The sequence below is a fragment of the Siniperca chuatsi genome, linkage group LG3 (genome assembly GCF_020085105.1).
Source record: "Siniperca chuatsi isolate FFG_IHB_CAS linkage group LG3, ASM2008510v1, whole genome shotgun sequence".
Lineage (NCBI taxonomy): Eukaryota > Metazoa > Chordata > Actinopteri > Centrarchiformes > Sinipercidae > Siniperca > Siniperca chuatsi.
Window position 1 is genome coordinate 21116271 of NC_058044.1, and position 18755 is coordinate 21135025.

General features: G+C 38.8%; 1 protein-coding gene across 2 annotated transcripts; it reads right to left on the bottom strand.

Annotated features, from left to right (window-relative positions):
* Positions 1–1820: 1820 nt before the first annotated feature.
* Positions 1821–18306, bottom strand: LOC122873478 (von Willebrand factor A domain-containing protein 7-like). Of its 2 annotated transcripts, XM_044190221.1 has the most exons (18): positions 18161–18306; positions 13989–14196; positions 13410–13602; positions 11753–11838; positions 11537–11630; positions 11084–11212; positions 10509–10695; positions 9897–10066; positions 9642–9754; positions 9319–9435; positions 8605–8808; positions 8331–8466; positions 8024–8176; positions 7846–7938; positions 7473–7582; positions 6636–6800; positions 5349–5648; positions 1821–3678 (listed from the first exon to the last, which is right to left on the bottom strand). In XM_044190221.1, the coding sequence occupies exons 2-18, from the start codon at positions 14187–14189 to the stop codon at positions 3223–3225; spliced, it is 2907 nt and encodes a 968-aa protein (XP_044046156.1). In that variant the 5' UTR covers positions 14190–14196; positions 18161–18306; the 3' UTR covers positions 1821–3222. The 2 variants fall into 2 exon arrangements, with proteins under 2 accessions (XP_044046156.1, XP_044046157.1); XM_044190222.1 differs by lacking the exons at positions 13410–13602; positions 13989–14196; positions 18161–18306 and adding an exon at positions 12077–12395.
* Positions 18307–18755: the final 449 nt, after the last annotated feature.

The following is an 18755-nucleotide window of genomic DNA, read 5'->3' on the forward strand; positions in this document are numbered from 1 at the left end:
ATGAAGTAGATGCAGCCAGAGAACAATAGGCCTGATTACTGATTACTGGGCCATCTTGAAACTATTAGGTCAGTTTCAGGTGAAACTAGCTATTTACAGATACTCAGGCAGATTCCTTCCTGAGGGCAGGGCTTATGTAACTCAGAGTAGTTTAAATTTCCAGTTCCCGTCCAATTTTTTCACAATTGAGAATGACTTCCGGATGGGAGCCGAAACGTCTTGATTCTGAAAACAGTGTCCAGATGACTACGACTGAAACCTTTTCTACGATTCACAACATATATACATATTATGTGAAGTATATATGTATGTTATGTACATGAATGGTTTGGCACAGTATATTTGGTGATGCAACTGAAACATGAAAAAAAAAGAATGGCAACTTTGGAATCTCTATACTAATTTTATATGATAGAAAATGCAGATTTTGAGTGAAACGTAAGCATGCCCAGCAAATATAGGCCTACAAACTATTTCAACTCAGTGCCTCTGCATTCAACAATTATATCATCGCCTACATGTGTGTAAACCTAAATCTCTCATATTTCATCTATAGAAACACAAAATTTCATTGCATTTCTTTGCCTGTTTTCTATCTCAAATGTTGCATTTAACCAAGAATAAAAATGGGCTACAGCCCCTTAATACAGTAGTGGAAGTACAACATAATCAGATCAAATCAATCATATCAAACTACATCATCAGACTCTTAAGTAACAGGGCTAACTTGTTATTATATTTTAGGAAATTATTACATTTTTGTTCCCCTATTTGTACCAGTTACTTCTAACGTTACAGCGCAAATGCATTTAGCACTTTCCAGTCTTTGACATCTTATTTGACAATGAAGAAATATGTTACATTACAGTCTTGTTGGGTTTGTTGGACCAAAGTCCTATAATACAGCATAGTGACTTCGAAGAGAGCAGGAGAGAGTCCTCAGTGGTCTTGCCATAAAATACTGTTAATATTATGTACAGTTTCTCACTTGCTTTTGTTAAAAAACAAAACAACTGTAGCTATTTATCTATAACTGTAGCTTTTGTCTTTGCCTTTTGAGGATAAAAATGTTATATACCAGTTATTGGCCCTCTGTATTGATCTATTATGTATAGATTATACATACTTACACTCTGGGATTGAGCATCTCTCTTGTCAGGAACACAGAGATCCAGGGATATGTTCGATCTACCATGGGCTATTAAAAATAATGCAACATATCCAAGTGTGTAACATTAAGCTCTGCTCTGTTTAAAAGAGTAACATATTAGGTATTGTAAATACTGTTGTTAATGACTAATATAGTAGGTTTCTTACATTGAATCTGCTCCAAGTTGCATTACTGATGTGACATGAATGTGCTCAAAGATTTCAAATAGACAGAGAAGGATATTCTTTAGCGTTTGTGCGATAAGGATGTCATCTTCACAGACATGAAGTAAAGGTTTGGTGTTATCTAGGAGAAAAATGTGTCTGCATATATGAGGTCATTGTCATCTACTGAGGACACTGAATTCAATTAAGTTTACTCTTCTCAATCGAGTATCAAGATTCCTCATTGTAGTGGTGCACTTTTAATTCTCAAGTTGCTTTTGGTGACCCTGCAGGGCAAAATTATTTGTACAAGTTGTGAAACAAACTGAAGCTTTTCTTTTTAGTGGGGTGGCTGCTTTGATGTTTACTTGCCATGTTAATTGAGAAATGATTGGCTCTTCTGTTGTTTCTTTTTTTGTAGTAAACCTGCTGTACTTTGATTTTGTGGTTGCTGTATTGTTTGAAGGAAAATCTAAATTAGTTTATCATTATTTCTTTGGATAAAAGGACCAAGCTTTTCACTCCTCCTGATGCAGTTAGCATTCGGCCAGGCTGTTGTGCTGTCTCTTGATAACTGGGACCGGTCTCGCCATCCAGGATCACTGAGTTAGCTGCAGAACTGCACTGAGTGAAACCAGGAGCAGCTCAGTTTACTGCACTTTGTGTTGGAGATCAGGTGTGGTTCTGGCTTATCCAGCTTTCTACATTAATCCTGCTTTGTGAAACAGGCCCCAGAAGTGCCATTCGTGTTCGGCTGCTGTAAGTCGCTCTTAGTTCTTCCACTTTAACTATTATTGTATTTGTTATATTTTTACTGCCCTTTGAGGTTCATTTGATTCTTGTTGTAATTATTGTTTTACTTTTTCTGAAATAGACAAATAAACTTTACTAGCTATTGTAACAGTGTTATTATTCATTGTCTTTATGATGTTGTTTCACATAACCCATTATGTATGTTTTGTCCATGAAAACCATACTGTGCAGTTTGCATGTTAACAGTATCTTACTACTGTATATATTTAACCCTCTTTACCACCAGCCAAGTCATACATACAGTATGATGTTACAGTCAATGGAGGAAGAAGTACTAAGATCTTTTACTTCCAAGTAAAAGTCATGCATTCAAATTTTTACTTAAGTAGATGTACAAAAGTGTGAGCAGGAACATGTACTTATAGTATCACAAGTAAAAGTAGTCATCAGGCTGCAGAATGCCTGTTGGAGTGTAATATTATATTATTGGATTTTTATTACTGAATGCATTGCTGTGTACGCGGCGTATTAATGCTGTAGCTGGCTGAGATGGAGCTAATTTTAATGACTTCATACTGTTGGGTAGTTTGATCTAACAAGGCATCATATTTTATAAGATGATCATATGTTGCATATGTAAAATCTGAATCTGCAAAGTAACTAGTTAAATGTAGTGGAGTAAAAAGTACAATATTTTTAAAGTTGAATTATAGTAAGTATAATGTAGCATAAAATTAAAATACCAGAGTAAAGTACAAGTACATCAAAATGATCGAGTAGACTAAGACTAAACACGCTTTTTCTAAGATGGAACAACTACTGCTCTGCTGCTCTCACAGTGTTAGAATTATTTCTTTCACTTACATGCCCAGGTACTTTCTGTAGTCGTTTGCTGAAAGACATTCTCGGAAATTTCAGAAGTCACATGCTTTAATTTAAGTAGACAAGGCAGGTTGAAAGAAACTAGGTACACTTACACTTATGGAAAAACATTGACCATTGATTTGTGAGAGAGATGATTGATGATTTTTCCATTGAATTCAATATTTTCTTAAAGCCAGAATCTAGCAGCCATTTCAGGCACTTCTACATTCAAATGACAAACATTAAGAGATGCACATGATGATTATTTCATTCCATTGGTCTCTTTTACTTTCAAAGGAGAGAAACCACAACACTGATCCAGAGGCAGTGTGATATGCTCAAAGTGTGACCCCCAGTGGATGTTGTGTTAACTGCAGCTGTAGTCACAGTTGGAGTAACAGGGGGAGTTGAAGTCATAGGAGCAGGCGTGGTAAGTGCTCTAGCTTGTCCCACACATGTCCCCACATTTCCCACTCTGTCCACAGCAGCCAGCTCTACATTCTGTGAACAGCAGGAGGCGCTGTAGGTAACCACTGTAATGTTCTCTCCCCCTGCTCCAGCCACTGTGCTGGTATTTCGGGTTCCGTTCCCTTTGCGGATAGTGATGCTCTCAATGCCGGTTCCATTGATGCCATCGGTGAGATTAGCGATGAACTCCCACTGGGAGGAAGCACAGAGCGATGAAGAGGCGGGACAGATACCTGATATACTGACTACCTGGCACATTGGACCGGCTAAATCTGTCACCTGGAAAGAGAGAGAGCAATAAGACAAATAATAAACAAAACCTGGACAGTTAATTTAAGCGGTTATGAGTCGTATTTTGACACCTGTAATCCTTAAAACAAACATCGACACAGTAGTGTACAGTACATACAGTAAATAAATAACACCATAACAATGTCAAATCAAAGAAAAAAACAAAGAAGTGAAATTCTTTCTCTCTTTGGTGCAGAATAAAAACTTTTTTGCACTTAGTATACCTTGTATTTGACCATTATACTGAATATTCTAAACAATTTGGCGATGATGTTTTAATGTTGAAAAATGGTAACTATGGCATACATACTGCCTGACTTGAAACTTTAACCCTAACGCCAAACCTACTGCTGACCCTAGCCCTGATCCCGATTCTAGATCACCAATCCAGACATTTCAGTCACTAAGTGGGTCATAAATTTAGTTATGGGAAACATGTTGAAAACATGCTTGGCTATTTTCTTAGCAAAAACGTATGATTTAGTCCAACCAAGAAAGATCTTTTCCTTTCAAAGACTATTCCACCATTTTAGCATTGCACTATAATATTCACAATGGACAGTTAAAAAATAAAGAAAAGTATCAAATCGATGCAGCAGAACCAGAGATATCGTCTTTTCTGTTCCACACATTCATATTTATGTGATATTTCATTTTTTAAATTACATTATTACTTGGTATCAGGAGGAAATGTTCTCATACTTATGGTTATGTCTTTCTAATGTACATCATCATATTTCTCAATTATTCTCCTGTGCCGATCACATAGTTTAGCTGTAAAACTGTCAAACTGAATGAAGCGCTTTCCGAAGCACCAGTGACGTTTGAAGCTTCGGATGTCATCATTCATGTAGTCTTCACTTGACATGGAGCTTCAGTATCATCTGCTCATCTCTACCCACAATGCAACTGCTGACAGTCTGGTTGGAGATTCAGGTGCGTTATGCTAGTAGGGGCTAATGTAGCCACTAGTCTCCAACAGAGATGAGGAGCGGGCTATAGAGGTCTGGTAAGCTCACTGCTTTCTAACTCTACACACACCCAGATTTTTTTAAATTTAAAACTTGTCTTCAGCCCCAACTGACGCTGACTCAAGTGACATCACTTGAGGCAATTTATCAGATTTCGTGCAGCCCCAGGTAGAGCCACAAAAGGCTTTATACTGCTTTTTTTGCATATGCAGTAGTACTTGAAATAAAGAGACTTTGATGTGTAAACTCAGTGGCGTTCCCCTTTAATGTCAATGTAAAATCACAGATGGCTTAGGATGTCCTCCTCCATGAACTGGACTGCTGAAGATATATATCAATCCTGCCACTGCTGCAGACAGCCTGAACCATCTTTGATTTTACATGGTTTGCACTGACTTATCAAAAGACACCTTTCTTGAGTCAATCATGTTTTTCCTTACTTTGCACCAATCTTCCAAGTTTTTTTGGAAGATTGCTAGGAAGATTGACTACTATCTTGTGAGTTTGTATTTTCAACATTCTTCCCGTTATAAGGTTTATCAGCTGCTCAGGGACTGAAATGTCTGAGTTTAATAAGAGATTTGGCAATGCAGAACTGTGATACTGTATGTAGACTTTTTTTTTTTAACCAAAACACTTCCTTACTCTGCTTCATTCCCCATCCAGCTAAATATTTTTTTCTCTTACCCTGGCAGCCACAGAAAACCTGAGGACAGCGTAGTTGATGTCAGTGGCACCTGCGTTTTGTGCCTCAATGGTAAGGGTCACATCTGTTCCTGATGCAGTACTGGCTGGTGCTGTCAAGGTTACGGTGCCATTGGCTTTACCTCCACTTCCTGCCGCTATGTTGACAGTGCTGGGTGAAGTGGAGGAAAAGCTCCGGTCGTTGTTGACCTGCACTGTGAATGTCCCAGTTGCATCTGAGGATACTGTGAAAGGGATGGAGACGGTGGAACCTGGTTCTATGTTGATGTTGTTGGCTTGGGCCTGGAAAAGTGGAAGGAGAGCAAGAGAGAAGGTTAAACATTTCTTTACATAACGTATGTAATAATATGGTGATGGGTGTTGATTTGAGCCCGTGTGGGCTCCCTCATGCACCTCCACAAGGTTATAGACAAAGTTCACTGAACTTTGACCTGATGTACATACACAGAAAACAAATCATCAAGATTTTTTTAAAAACATCTCATCTACTCACTCTAAATTCATCATACTACTACTGAGAAGTAGAGAAATGTAAAGAAATAAAAAGAGAATGATGAAAATTACTTCTCCCTCTGTCTCTCTGTTATATGTTGAGGTTACACTCCAGTAACCCCGGCAACATTCCCCGAAATAGTGTTACGTTTGGCAAAGACGTTAGTTTTCATCCTAAAAGCCTTTTCTCTTATAACATCAAAAGTGTAAAACAACTGTTTGAAAATACAAAAAAGTACGTAAGCTAAGCAGCCAAACACAGTTATGTTAGAACGAGATGATCTTACATTTTATAACACTAACTATCTCTACACTGAAATACAAGTACAGTGCTTTTGCTATCTTCTTTTCCACGTCTTCTATATGGATGGCTGGTGGGAATGCTGACTATGCCTGGGACATAGCCCCAGTCTTTTAGTTAGAAATACATATATAAGCCTCCTTTTACAGGATTCTCATTTTAGTCAGCTTGAAACATAAAAAAAACAGCCAGAGAAAGCGTTTTTAACCAATTAATGGAGCTGGAGTTAGGAATGAAGAAAACAGAAGACAGAGATTGAACCCTTTATATGTTGGAAATGTGATATCATATCAACACTGCAACTGGGAAGCTGGTTTGCAACTATGATCAAACTGGTTCCATTCATTGGAGTATATGAATATACAAGTGGTCCTTTTACTGGTCCGTAATTGCCAACCAGCATTACCTTTACAAATCTTCAAGCAAAGTGAAGAACTTCTTCACTGAGACGGAAAACAGAATGTGATTGAGCTCACAGTAACAACGATGCTTGAGGTCTTGATCTGTGTGGAGGCCTGTCTCTGGAAGCTGCTCGGTGTTGACCTGGAGGTGGAGCTGCTGTCCTCTCCTCTAAGGTGAACCACAAACTCACCTGCTGGGACTCCACTGAATGTCACCAGGAAGTTACCACTGCCGAATGACTGTCGATGAGAAAAACACAGATTATTCATGCCGCACACTTGAGTCACGAGGTAGAAATAAATCAACCATGATTCAACCAGAGTAGTTAGTGTATGACTGTTATTTATATTTAATCATTCTTTCACTTCTCCTACCCCTTGTCTTCAGTGCTATATGAGCTGCCTGCTTGCTGCTAATACAATATTGTACATCTACAGAATTTATATTAAAGGGTATGCAAAACGTGTCTCTGTTGCAGCTCTACCTTGTAATTTAGAAAAAACAGGTTTGTTTTCATTCAGAAAAAAATAATTCCCATTGCATCAATAAATCATGCTACATCTTGAAAAGAGCACATTGTTGGTTTTGTATGTTTTACGTAATTAACTACAAATCATAAATCCCTGACCTCTTTCACGTTAAAAAAAAACGTTTGTTAAGTGAAGCATTTTGTCACCCTGACATTCATTATGGGAAAATCAGTTGTAGGAAAGTGCAGTAACACAAACTGAAACCAGTAGCTTCCTCCTAGGTATGAAATAAATCTGAAAACTCTTATAAAACTTAACTTTATAAGGGTTTTGTTTGAAAAATGGGCATCAGTAATATAAAGTATATCCTTCATTTGTAGTTAATTGGCTAAACACACAGGTACAGTCTTTTCAGTTTATCAAGTGTAACATGTGTCATGCCTGCAATGATCCATTGATCTCTCTTGGCCCTGAGCTGTCAAACAGAGTGACCTCCGCGAGTGTCACTGTGTCACTTCCTGTCACAGTGACCAAGAGGGTGACATTACTGCCTGAAAGTTGCGGCAAGAGAAAAAAGGAAAATTATTATCATTGTGACAGGTCCTTAGACATGAACATAATTAACTAAAGAAGAGTGGGAGGCTCAGGAAAAGACTAGTTTAGGGTTGATGGGTTGGACTTTATTTAATAGAACATGACAGAGGGCACTATTAACAATTTTGGGAAAGAAGGTGATGTTGGCGACAATGAAGAAACAGGCTTCGGTATTATAATATGTTTTATAATATATTATAAATGCTGAAATTAGTCCGACCTGTAGTAGGACGTCCGTTCTTAAGACTGAAGCCCGCGTGGGCCCCCTCGTGCGCCTCCACAAGGTTATAGACAAAGTTCACTGAACTTTGACCTGATGTACATACACAGAAAACAGATCATCAAGATTTTTTAAAAAACATCTCATCTACTCACTCTAAATTCATCATACTACTGACCTGTGACCTTAACAGAGTAGGGGTTATTGGAATTAACACTGATTTCCCATGATCCTGTTTGATTGTCAGTGTTGAGGCTTAAACGACGTAGGTTTCCCACTGTGGTGAAGGATGCCAGAGGACCACTGGACTGACTGGAACTCTGAGATACACCTGGTGGAGAGGGAAACATGTTGAAAACAACACTGTTGTCTACCAGCACAAACAAAGCTAAATATTTTTCTAATGGCAGTAGATGGAGGGAGTAAAAGGCTGATGGAACAATCTAAACTAGTTTTAACTTGAGAAACAATAGCAGTAACAACACCTGTGGAGCTGGTGAGACTGAAGGTGAGAGATGAGGCTCCTGTGATGTAGATTTTCATGTTGCTTACTGATGCATCAACAGTAAACGTAAAATTATCAGGCCTTCCAGGATTCATCACTGCCTGGAAAACTGTCACCTGGAAGAGGAAGGAACAGAAACTGCTGTGAGAGAGGAATCAATATGGAAAGACTGAAAAATTTACAAAAATACAGCAGTACACAATTTGCAAATACCATCTTCACTCAGCTATAAATTTTCTTGTTCAATGTCTTACCACAGCACTGGCTGATGAATCCTCTATAACAGTAGTGGCCAGAGAGAGGTCTGACTTGGTGACCTCTATGGCCTGACCTCCAGAGGCTTGGGCTAGGTCACGGTACAGCTGGGCGTCTGATTGGCTCAGGGCACGTGATGAGAAACCTTGCTGATCACTGCGGCGCCGTCGTCTGGAAAAGGCGTCTGTCAACATGAAAGTTACCTAAACGTATAAGGATAAATAAAAAATATAAACTGTATGTACAGCCTATACAGTGCAATATAAGAAGTGGGTAAATTAATTACACTATTGACAAACAAAGCTAAAACTGGGTTCATGTTCGGAATAAGTCATTTTCTATCTTCTCCGATGCATGTTGTATATGTAAAGTCAACTGATTTATTGATGACAAAATCTGTATTTAACTAAGGCTGTGGGTTCAGTTCATACTGCAGTTTGATAAGTTACAACACAATACTGTTATCACTTTGCACCACTCATGTCATGACTCATGCATAAGTTTGGCATTAAAGTAGAAGACAAATGCTTATCGTGGCAGTTGTTGACATTACATTTTCAAGTTAAAAGTTCCCACAGTGAAACAGAGTGTTTTAGTAATGATATGGCTGTGCGATCTTATCATAAGCCCAAATACATTCTATTTTACCATTTCTCTGTGGGCTGCATTAACGTCTGAAGTGCAAGAATGGTAAAAACTCGACACAGAATTACCTTAGACTTGGTGCTCTCTATAAGGGCAGTGACAGTGCTTTTCAGATAGAAATCTTTGGCCGGAGCATCCGTGAAGACAAAGATCTCAGAGGAGGGTGGAGCTGATGTCAGTGCAAGCTTTCAGTCATATACAGGACAGGAAAAACTGTTATTCATTTGATCTATTAGACTAAAAACATGATGGCCGATAATTAAATGATTATTTATGGAGTCATATAATGACGACATGATCATATTGGTGTTTTTGCTTTACAGAACTCCAAATGAATGATTCCAAGAAAACTACTCAAATACTAACAAAGTGACTAATTAAAGACACACACCCGCAGTCCAGACAAACACATCTCTGGGAGGTCCCCTCCTCCACTTGCAGTGAGCCTGTTGATGCTGGTTTTGAAGGTGTCTGCATCGGTTGTCCTTATCACAGGTCCGAAATCTAGGATATGAGATAAAGTAGTAGATAAAGTAGAGCTTGCAGATTTTCACTTTTTTTGCTTTAACTGTAGAACTAATTGTATTTTATTTGGTAGCTGCTATAGGCAACATATGCAACATCTGTAAAATTCTGAGTTACCTACCTGGGTCGTTGAAAGGTACCAGTATGTAAGCGGAGGGCTCCTGCGGTGTTCCTTTTTTACGATCAATGATGTCAAAGGAAACTCTCCTAACCTCGACTATGTCATCACTCATACTGCCTGTGGTGTCAATGACAAAACACAACACGGAGGACTGGGAGAGGCCCATCAATCTGCAGGAACAAGAGAGAGACAAAACACAATTAGCTCTTCATGTTATACGCGGGTGTTACTTATGTGCATTATCCTGCTAGGAGGTTAGGGGTCATGCAGTGGCTTATGAGCACAAAGTGTTTAGAAACAGAGTGTGCTAACCTGATCAGATCAGATGTGGTAAATCTCTCATTTTTTGCATATTGTTTTGTTATTGTACATTACTTGCAAGCTGTTTGGGGTTGAACCATAGTAAACTGAAATTAGTGAAGAGATTTATCATCATGTAAATCCAGACTGCCAGAGCTCTGGATGGTCTAAGGCCCAGCAGGTACTGTTGCACACCCAAGTCAGTAATAGTAGCATGCTCTTAATCTTTACTTTAATTTGGTGTTATAGCTCCCCTGTGCATCCATTGTATGTGCGCACACACACAATGGCTCAGGTGAATGTGGCCCATACCGCAGGAAGTTCTTGTCTCCGACTGCTCCTCTGATGTCCTCCAGTAGCTCCATAGTGGCATCCACCGCCAGGTTAGCTGCTTTGTTGTGAAGTGAGCCATGACTGGACTCAACAGCATCCTTATTAATGCCCCCCACTGGGTCCTTTTGGCTGGACTTGTCAGACGAACCACCGTGGCTACATTTACCTTAGAGCAGAAGAAGCAGGATGGCACTAAATACATGATGAACAACAGCACCCAGGTGTAGATAGATCTCAGGTAGGAGAATACACCTTTTGGTTGCCATATTATAAGTCCAAAGCTCATGGGTATCCATTTCTTGGAGAAGCTTTTTATATTTTTACATGGACCTGACTACTTCTACCAACACTTCAGTTTGATTGTGGTTTATCTTTATCTCTCTTTTGAGTGAAAACCATTTTGCCAATGATGATCTGATAAATATTGTAGGCTACTAAGGTTATGGCAGCTAGTTAGCTAACTAACCATAGCTAAACTTGTAAACAAAAGACTAACCATGGCACGAGTACCTTTGCATACTAAACACGAATGTAGAAGATACATAAAAAGTTACCTGCAGGTTTTGCTGAAGATAAGCTATTGAAGTAGCCTGAAGTGAGAAGCCCCTGCTGCAGCACTTCAGGCAGAATGTTGTCAGCACAAATATTTCCTGTGCAGCTTCTACAGGTTGGAGTATCTGGTCCTGGAACACAGTAATACATTTGGAAATAGGATATAGCCACAGAACAGTTGTCTACTTTATGCCCTGTTTAAGTCAGCCTTGGTTGGTACTAAACTGTGGGTGTGTGTATATTGAGTAACAATATATTGATTGTCATCTGTGGATTTGTGTGTGTGTGTGTGTGTGTGTGTGTGCTTGTAAAGCTTTTTAAGTCAAGGCAGAGTGAGTGCATGTATAGTTAACAGGCAGGTGATGATGTATCAAGGTGACGATGTGCGTTCTCAATCTGTGGACCAAGCTGTTGCTGTTTAAACCATACACTCCACTCAAACGGCAGGATCCTACCTGCCAAGTTCTCCAGAGGTTGGTCTGGTCTGATCAGAGTGCTGTAAGGAGTGGTTTTCTTCAGCTCCACCCAGTTACTGTGGCTGTAGAAGTCCTTAATATACAGAATATGTAACATTATTTATGAAACCAGCATTGCCTCTTCCCTACAAAATGGTACCACCATCAATACAGAAAAAGAAATAGCTGTGGTAACAAAATAATCATCAACCTCACCTGTAGGGTGTGACAGACTAGACCAAGAGTCTGCCTCCCTGTGACAAAGTTCCCCAGCTTCACATTAGCCTTCACAGAAGACACACCTCAACAGAAAAACATAATAGTGTGTGAGCTGAACTGAAGTAAATGCTGATTATTGCTGCATTGCTCTCTTTATTTTTTGTGTTTCTTATTTGCCCTTATTTCATTTCTATTTATACTTGTTTTCATTGCCAGGGCCAAAAGCCAGTTAAACTGTCTAGCTACAGGACTATTGGATGAATTGATGATGCATCCTAATGACTTGACCATGAGGTCATCAACTATTGGAGGTAGCATCACCGTCCATACGGCCGACGTTCAGCGCTGATTCTTCAGTTCTGTTGCTAGTCCACGCTGTGGTTTTCTCTCTGTTAACAGGCTTCTAATGAGGAAGTAATGTGCTGTGAATCACTCAGTCAGTCATTCGGTCAGTGACAAGGGTGATTCATTTTCCATCTAGCACCATCATCAGGTCAAAATTCCATTTGTTCATTACTTATGACAAAGTAGTTACAAAACATTTCCATTAGCCTCTGCTTTCCCTTGTATTTAGTGCTAATTAGCAAGTGTTAGCATGCTAACATGCTAAACCGAGATGGTGAACGTAGTAAACATAATAACATCAGCATGTTAGCATTTAGCGCAAATCACCGCTGTGCCTAAGTACGGACTCACAGAGCTGCTAGCATGGCTGTAGACTCTTGTTACCGTTTATTTACTGTAGGTTTTGCACCTCATCTCCCCCTGATCAAGTTATCTTTCTCCACCAGCAAGATATGACACAGTCATAGGAGCCACGCTATCATATCATACAGCGCATCTGTCCTTTGTCTATCTAGTGTTTGTGGCCACGGTCACCTGTTCTTTAGTAAAACAACTAAAGGCACAGAATGACAATAAACATGTCGGTCAAAAAGAAAATGCTTTGCTATGTCGTACTCATTTTAACTTTTTAAATATTTGCTGTTTGTGGTAAAGAAGTTGACCAGCAGTTGTGTATATTTCTATTTCAACAGAACACTGAAACAAGTCCTCCAAATTAAACGACAGAATATGTCATTTGCCCATGCCCTCTAGGTTAGGTAAAGCAGGTTAGGTAAGATAAGGTTATGGGAGCTTCGTCGTCATGGTTACAATAATAAACATGTAATTAAGGTTACGAAACACAGAGTGACGGAAGGACCTCCTTTAAACGGCTTAATTACAGGATTTTATAATCTGTTACTTCTGAAGAGCAGACCGTTGCTATGGAAACATTTCTGATCATAGACTCTGGAGTCCAATCATATCAATCCGTAGAAAGAAGTCCTGTGGCAAAACGTTTTAAAGTCATTTTTAAAACAATGAAATCACTATTTGGGTCAAATTATTGATTTCTTTTGTAAGTATCTGTGTAATAAGTGGGATATTGTACATAACAACATCACCTACAGGGCTTTGTCACTTGAACATAAACATATGCCATTTTGGGGCACTTGCTCCAGTGATGCTATGCTGTCCTTCTTGGGAGGACAGTCTCCAACAAGCTTATTACATTTATATGGAAAGTAGGATCCAGTCAATAAATGGCCTTGATATTGTGGGGTTTTTTGTGTCATGGATATCTTATGTAGAAACACAATTGAAGTTTTACCTGCTGTGATCATATTCCGTCCTTCCTGGAAGGCCTCATTGTCAAAATGGTACTTCACTGTCTGTGCGAATGTGAAATCCACCTTCTCGTTGCTGTAGTAGATATCATTAATGGCAGTTTGGAACATGTCAGTGGAGGTGGGTGTGGACAAACAGGCCAGTTGCACCTTGCTAACTGACAGGTTGTCATCAATCTGGGAAGGAAGAAATGTCTAGTGATTGACTGCATGATGGGAAAACTCTATATTGTATAAAACACACTCTACTCCACTGGACGTGTGAGCTGATGTATCTCCATCAGTATAAGTGATATCAGACTTTGTGAAGAAAAAATACTCAGGAGACTTGGGCACAAAGGGGCATGATATATGCCAGATATCAGGAAAGGGCCAGGAACATCCAGGAATATCCATAATGAAATGTGATCAAAACTGAATATCTAAAAAGGGTCAAATTTGGAGATGATCTCACTTTTAAAATCCAGTCATAACTGATCCTTTTTTTTCAGCTTCCATCAACTCAATATCATTTTGTTTCCCTGTCCAAAAAGCGACCCTAATTTCCTTTAATAAGACCTCACCTTCAGGCTGAAGTCCCGTCCCTCAGAGGCAGCAATGTCTCGGCAGACCTCAGCTGTCTTTCTGAGGACCGCCCTTCGGGTGATGTCACGATGGGTAATGGAAGTCCCATCAACTGAGAAGACTGGTTGGAAGCAGTGAGCAAGGCCTGTCAGGGAGAGCACCACCACCACCAGGAGCATGACTGTCCGTCTGGCAGCCATAATGGAGCTGTAATGGAGCCAGGAGGAAGAGGAGTGAAGTCAAAAGAAGAAAAAATCTGGATGGATACTGTCTCCAAACCCTTCTCAACTGTCCAAACACCTTTTCTGCTTGTTTTCAACCATTTCCTTCACCGGTTCTTAATGTCTTTATTAATTTTTTAAAAACGTTTTATTTACAATTCCAAATATATGGAATCTACATCATATAAACTTCTGGCATCAACAAAACAAAACCCCTAACAAAAGCAGGAAATTTGTTTTAGTTTTGTTTCTGATCTAGCCTATATAAAGATTTAAAAGTGTCACTGTGCTTTATTCTGTTATCGTCCAAACAAAATTATGTAAGAAGTTCCTGGTTGGTGTAATTTGATCAATCTACTGTATATTCCACAATGGGTTGCTGGAAACAGATACACAGTAGTCAAGCACAAAGAGGTTATTAGCAGTGGACCAGGTATAACACGACAACAAGAGCCGAGGGGAAAAAAAGAGCACAAAAATCAGGAAGGAGGAAACTGTAAATAAGACACTACAGCGAACCAAAAACAAACAATTATAGGCAAAGGACATAATCACATTACATTGAAACTAAAACCTGTTTCGCTGCATGAATTCTAACAGCTGAGATTAAGTACAAGTGACTGTCAGTTTTTAATGCCATTGTTTACAGATTGGCATAAAGTGATTACTTCAGTGGACACATACAGAATGAAAAGATATCTTTTCTGTGATAGGCAGGATGGACAAGTTCTTCATAAATAAGTTAATGGCCAAATAGCTCAGTCTTTTGTAATATACAGTTGTATGCAAAAGTTTAGGAACCCCTGACAATTTCCATGATTTTCATTTATAAATATTTGGGTGTTTGGATCAGCAATTTCATTTTGATCTATCAAATAACTGAAGGACACAGTAATATTTCAGTAGTGAAATGAGATTTATTGGATTAACAGAAAATGTGCAATATGCATCAAAACGAAATTAGACAGGTGCATAAATTTGGGCACCCTTGTCATTTTGTTGATTTGAATACCTGTAACTACTTAGCACTGATTAATTGGAACACACAATTGGTTTGGTGAGCTCATTAAGCCTTGAACTTCATAGACAGGTGCATCCAATCATGAGAAAAGGTATTTAAGGTGGCCAATTGAAAGTTGTTGTTCTCTTTGACTCTCCTCTGAAGAGTGGCAACATGGGGGCCTCAAAACAACTCTCAAATGACCTGAAAAAAAGATTGTTCTACATTATGGTTTAGGGGAGGCTACAAAAGTTATCGCAGAAATATAAGCTGTCAGTGTCCACTGTGAGGAACATAGTGAGGAAATGGAGGACCACAGGCATAGTTCTTGTTAAGGCCAGAAGTGGCAGGCCACATAAAATATTGAGAGGCAAAGGCGAAGGATGGTGAGAACGGTCAAAAACAGCCCACAGACCACCTCCAAAGACCTACAACATCAACTTGCTGCAGATGGTGTCACTGTGCATCGTTCAACAATTCAGCGCACTTTGCACAAGGAGAAGCTGTATGGGAGAGTGATGCGAAAGAAGCCTTTTCTGCACACACGCCACAAACGGAGTCGCTTGAGGTATGCAAACACACATTTGGACAAGCCAGCTTCATTTTGGAATAAGGTGCTGTGGACTGATGAAACAAAGATTGAGTTATTTGGTCATAACAAGGGGCGTTATGCATGGCGGCAAAAGAACACAACGTTCCAAGAAAAACACTTGCTACCCACAGTAAAATTTGGTGGAGGTTCCATCATGCTGTGGGGTTGTGTGGCCAGTGCCGGTACTGGGAATCTGGTTAAAGTTGAGGGTCGCATGGATTCCACTCAATATCAGCAGATTCTTGAGAATAATGTTGAGGAATCAGTCACAAAGTTGAAGTTACGCCCGGGCTGGATATTTCAACAAGACAACGACCCAAAACACTGCTCAAAATCTACTCTGGCCTTTATGCAGAGGAACAAGTACAATGTTCTGGAATGGCCATCCCAGTCCCCAGACCTGAATATCATTGAACATCTGTGGGGTGATTTGAAGCGGGCTGTCCATGCTCGGTAACCATCAAACCTAACTGAACTGGAGATGTTTTGTAAGGAGGAATGGTCCAAAATACATTCATCCAGAATCCAGACACTCATTACAGGCTATAGGAAGCGTCTAGAGGCTGTTATTTCTGCTAAAGGAGGCTCTACTAAATATTGATGTGATTTTTCTGTTGGGGTGCCCAAATTTATGCACCTGTCTAATTTCGTTTTGATGCATATTGCACATTTTCTGTTAATCCAATAAATCTCATTTCACTACTGAAATATTACTGTGTCCTTCAGTTATTTGATAGATCAAAATGAAATTGCTGATCCAAACACCCAAATATTTATAAATGAAAATCATGGAAATTGTCAGGAGTTCCTAAACTTTTGCATACAACTGTAAAAGGTCATATCTTTGTTAAATTTGCTGCTTATGATTAGCAGTTTTTTAAAATTGAATTTGTGTCATATAATTTTACTTCATAACTACTATAGACAAGTTTCTAAGCAATATCTTTGTGAAATGTGCATACATGCATGGGGGTAGAAAACAAACAAGAATAATTGAGAGCTTATGGGGAGATGAACGTGAGGAGTTGTTTTGTGCAGAACCTGGTGAGGAACAGTTTCCTCAAGGTAAGACAGCTCATACTGTCAATAGAGCTAACTTTAACCACGTCCCAAATCCATACTTACAGTATGTACTACACACTAATTGTCATAGCACTAAGTATACAAAAATATCAACATACTTTTACCATTTTATATTAACAGGAAATTACAAATCAAACTGCAACTTTCACCGCAAATTTAACTTCACAAATAGACTTCAAAATGTTTTTCCTACAATTTAATACTTTTTTCCCCCCAAAGAGTTTTTCGAGACTTTGCCATTGCACTGTGGGCGAAGAGTATCCATCAACAGCACACTTAAAAATTGACCGTATTTTGGATGCATTCCGTCTGCTTTGAGTATACTGTCACTTTAGCAGTGTGAACACATACCAAAAGCCTGCTTAGAATCACTATGTAATATGAATTTGGGACAATTTGTTTGTGTGGTCAGGGTTAGCGTTATTACTGCTAGTAGCTGCCGTATACAAGAACAAAATGAGGACTTCAGAGTGGCCTAGTCAAAGTCCTGACCTGAATCCTATTGAGATGCTGTGGTATGACCTTAAAAAGGCAGTTCATGCTCGAAAACCCTCCAATGTGGCTGAATTACATTTAAATTAGTTTGATCATCTGAAACATTTAAGTGTTACAAACATGCAAAAAAACAAGAAATCAGGAAGGGGGCAAACACTTTTTTCACACCACTGTATGTCCCTGGAATTCCAGTGTCATGTTAGCTACTGTAGCTAGAGCCAACAGATGTCTATCAATGTGTGACGAGTAGTAAAATGCAACAATGACTGTCACATATAAATCCACCTCTAAAAAGTAATTTTACCTATTTCCAGCAAGTTTCTAAATACTGAAAATATCCATATATTAGCTATGACGTGGCTACACTTTCTACCCCCCTGCTGCGCATGCATCCTTAATTGTTTGTAAATTATAAACTTGTCTAATTATTCTAATGTCTGGATGTTAATGTTTTGTTTAAAGACCCAAGCAACAAATGAATAACTTGTTACATTATAACTTTATACATTATTTAAAAGAAAAATATTTTGAGGAAAGTCTAATATTTTTATCTCACATGTTCATGTGTGGTCTACCTAAATATTTTCAAATAAATATTTGACTTAGTCTCAAATACAGTAGGCTACATATTTGTAGAACGAAAAAAATGTATACATGCCTATACTACCACAAATACTTATTAGGATACTAGAAGAAATTTTAAAGCAATCAATTGTGCAAGATTACTGCTAATACAATAAAAATGTACAAAATATACAGATTAATTTGACAGGCTCTTACCTTTGAGTGTTTTGCTCTTTGCTAGCAGCTCAGCCTTATTCAGATGGCAACACAGCTTGAGTGTTTCTGTCAGCTTTTGATGTTCACACTCAGTTATATCACTGGGTGTAGACCTGATTCCCGGGAAACTGTATGTCAAACTTTTTGGTGTGCGTGTGTGTTTGTATTTTAGAGAGAGTGCGTGTGTATCCTCATTCTTTCTTTTTGTACCTGCTTATGACTTCATTGATGATGATTCACTTCATTGGGCTGATGAATAAACTTTATTTTTTCAACCCTTTAAGTTGGCAGTAAATTTACAAGATTTTAGCAATGCTGACAAGATGCTTTGTGTTAAAATGTTATGAAAGTAACTCAGTGATGAAGGAATTTATGTCATCTTAAACCCAGAAGTATTAAACAATCTAAATATAAGACATCAGTTTTAGTTAACATTGCTTTCTGTTACTAACATTGTACTAGACAATAAATGGCAGTGTTGCTGACTTTAAAACTGATCTCCATAACAGCACCTTATGTTCTGGCAAAATTAGTAAATAATAGTACTAGTGTACATTATGCACCACTGTGGGGCGGCTGTTCGGAGGTCAGAAAA

What these genes read in the sequence shown, in the direction of transcription:
- LOC122873478 (XM_044190221.1), bottom strand. Translation starts at nt 14,189, where the DNA reads ATGGCTGCCAGACGGACAGTCATGCTCCTGGTGGTGGTGGTGCTCTCC. An exon ending in CTACTCTGTTAAGGTCACAG is followed by an intron (nt 7,939 to 8,023) that starts GTCAGTAGTATG and finishes TATGTACATCAG; the next exon opens with GTCAAAGTTCAGTGAACTTT. An exon ending in AGATCAATGGATCATTGCAG is followed by an intron (nt 6,801 to 7,472) that starts GCATGACACATG and finishes TCTCATCGACAG; the next exon opens with TCATTCGGCAGTGGTAACTT.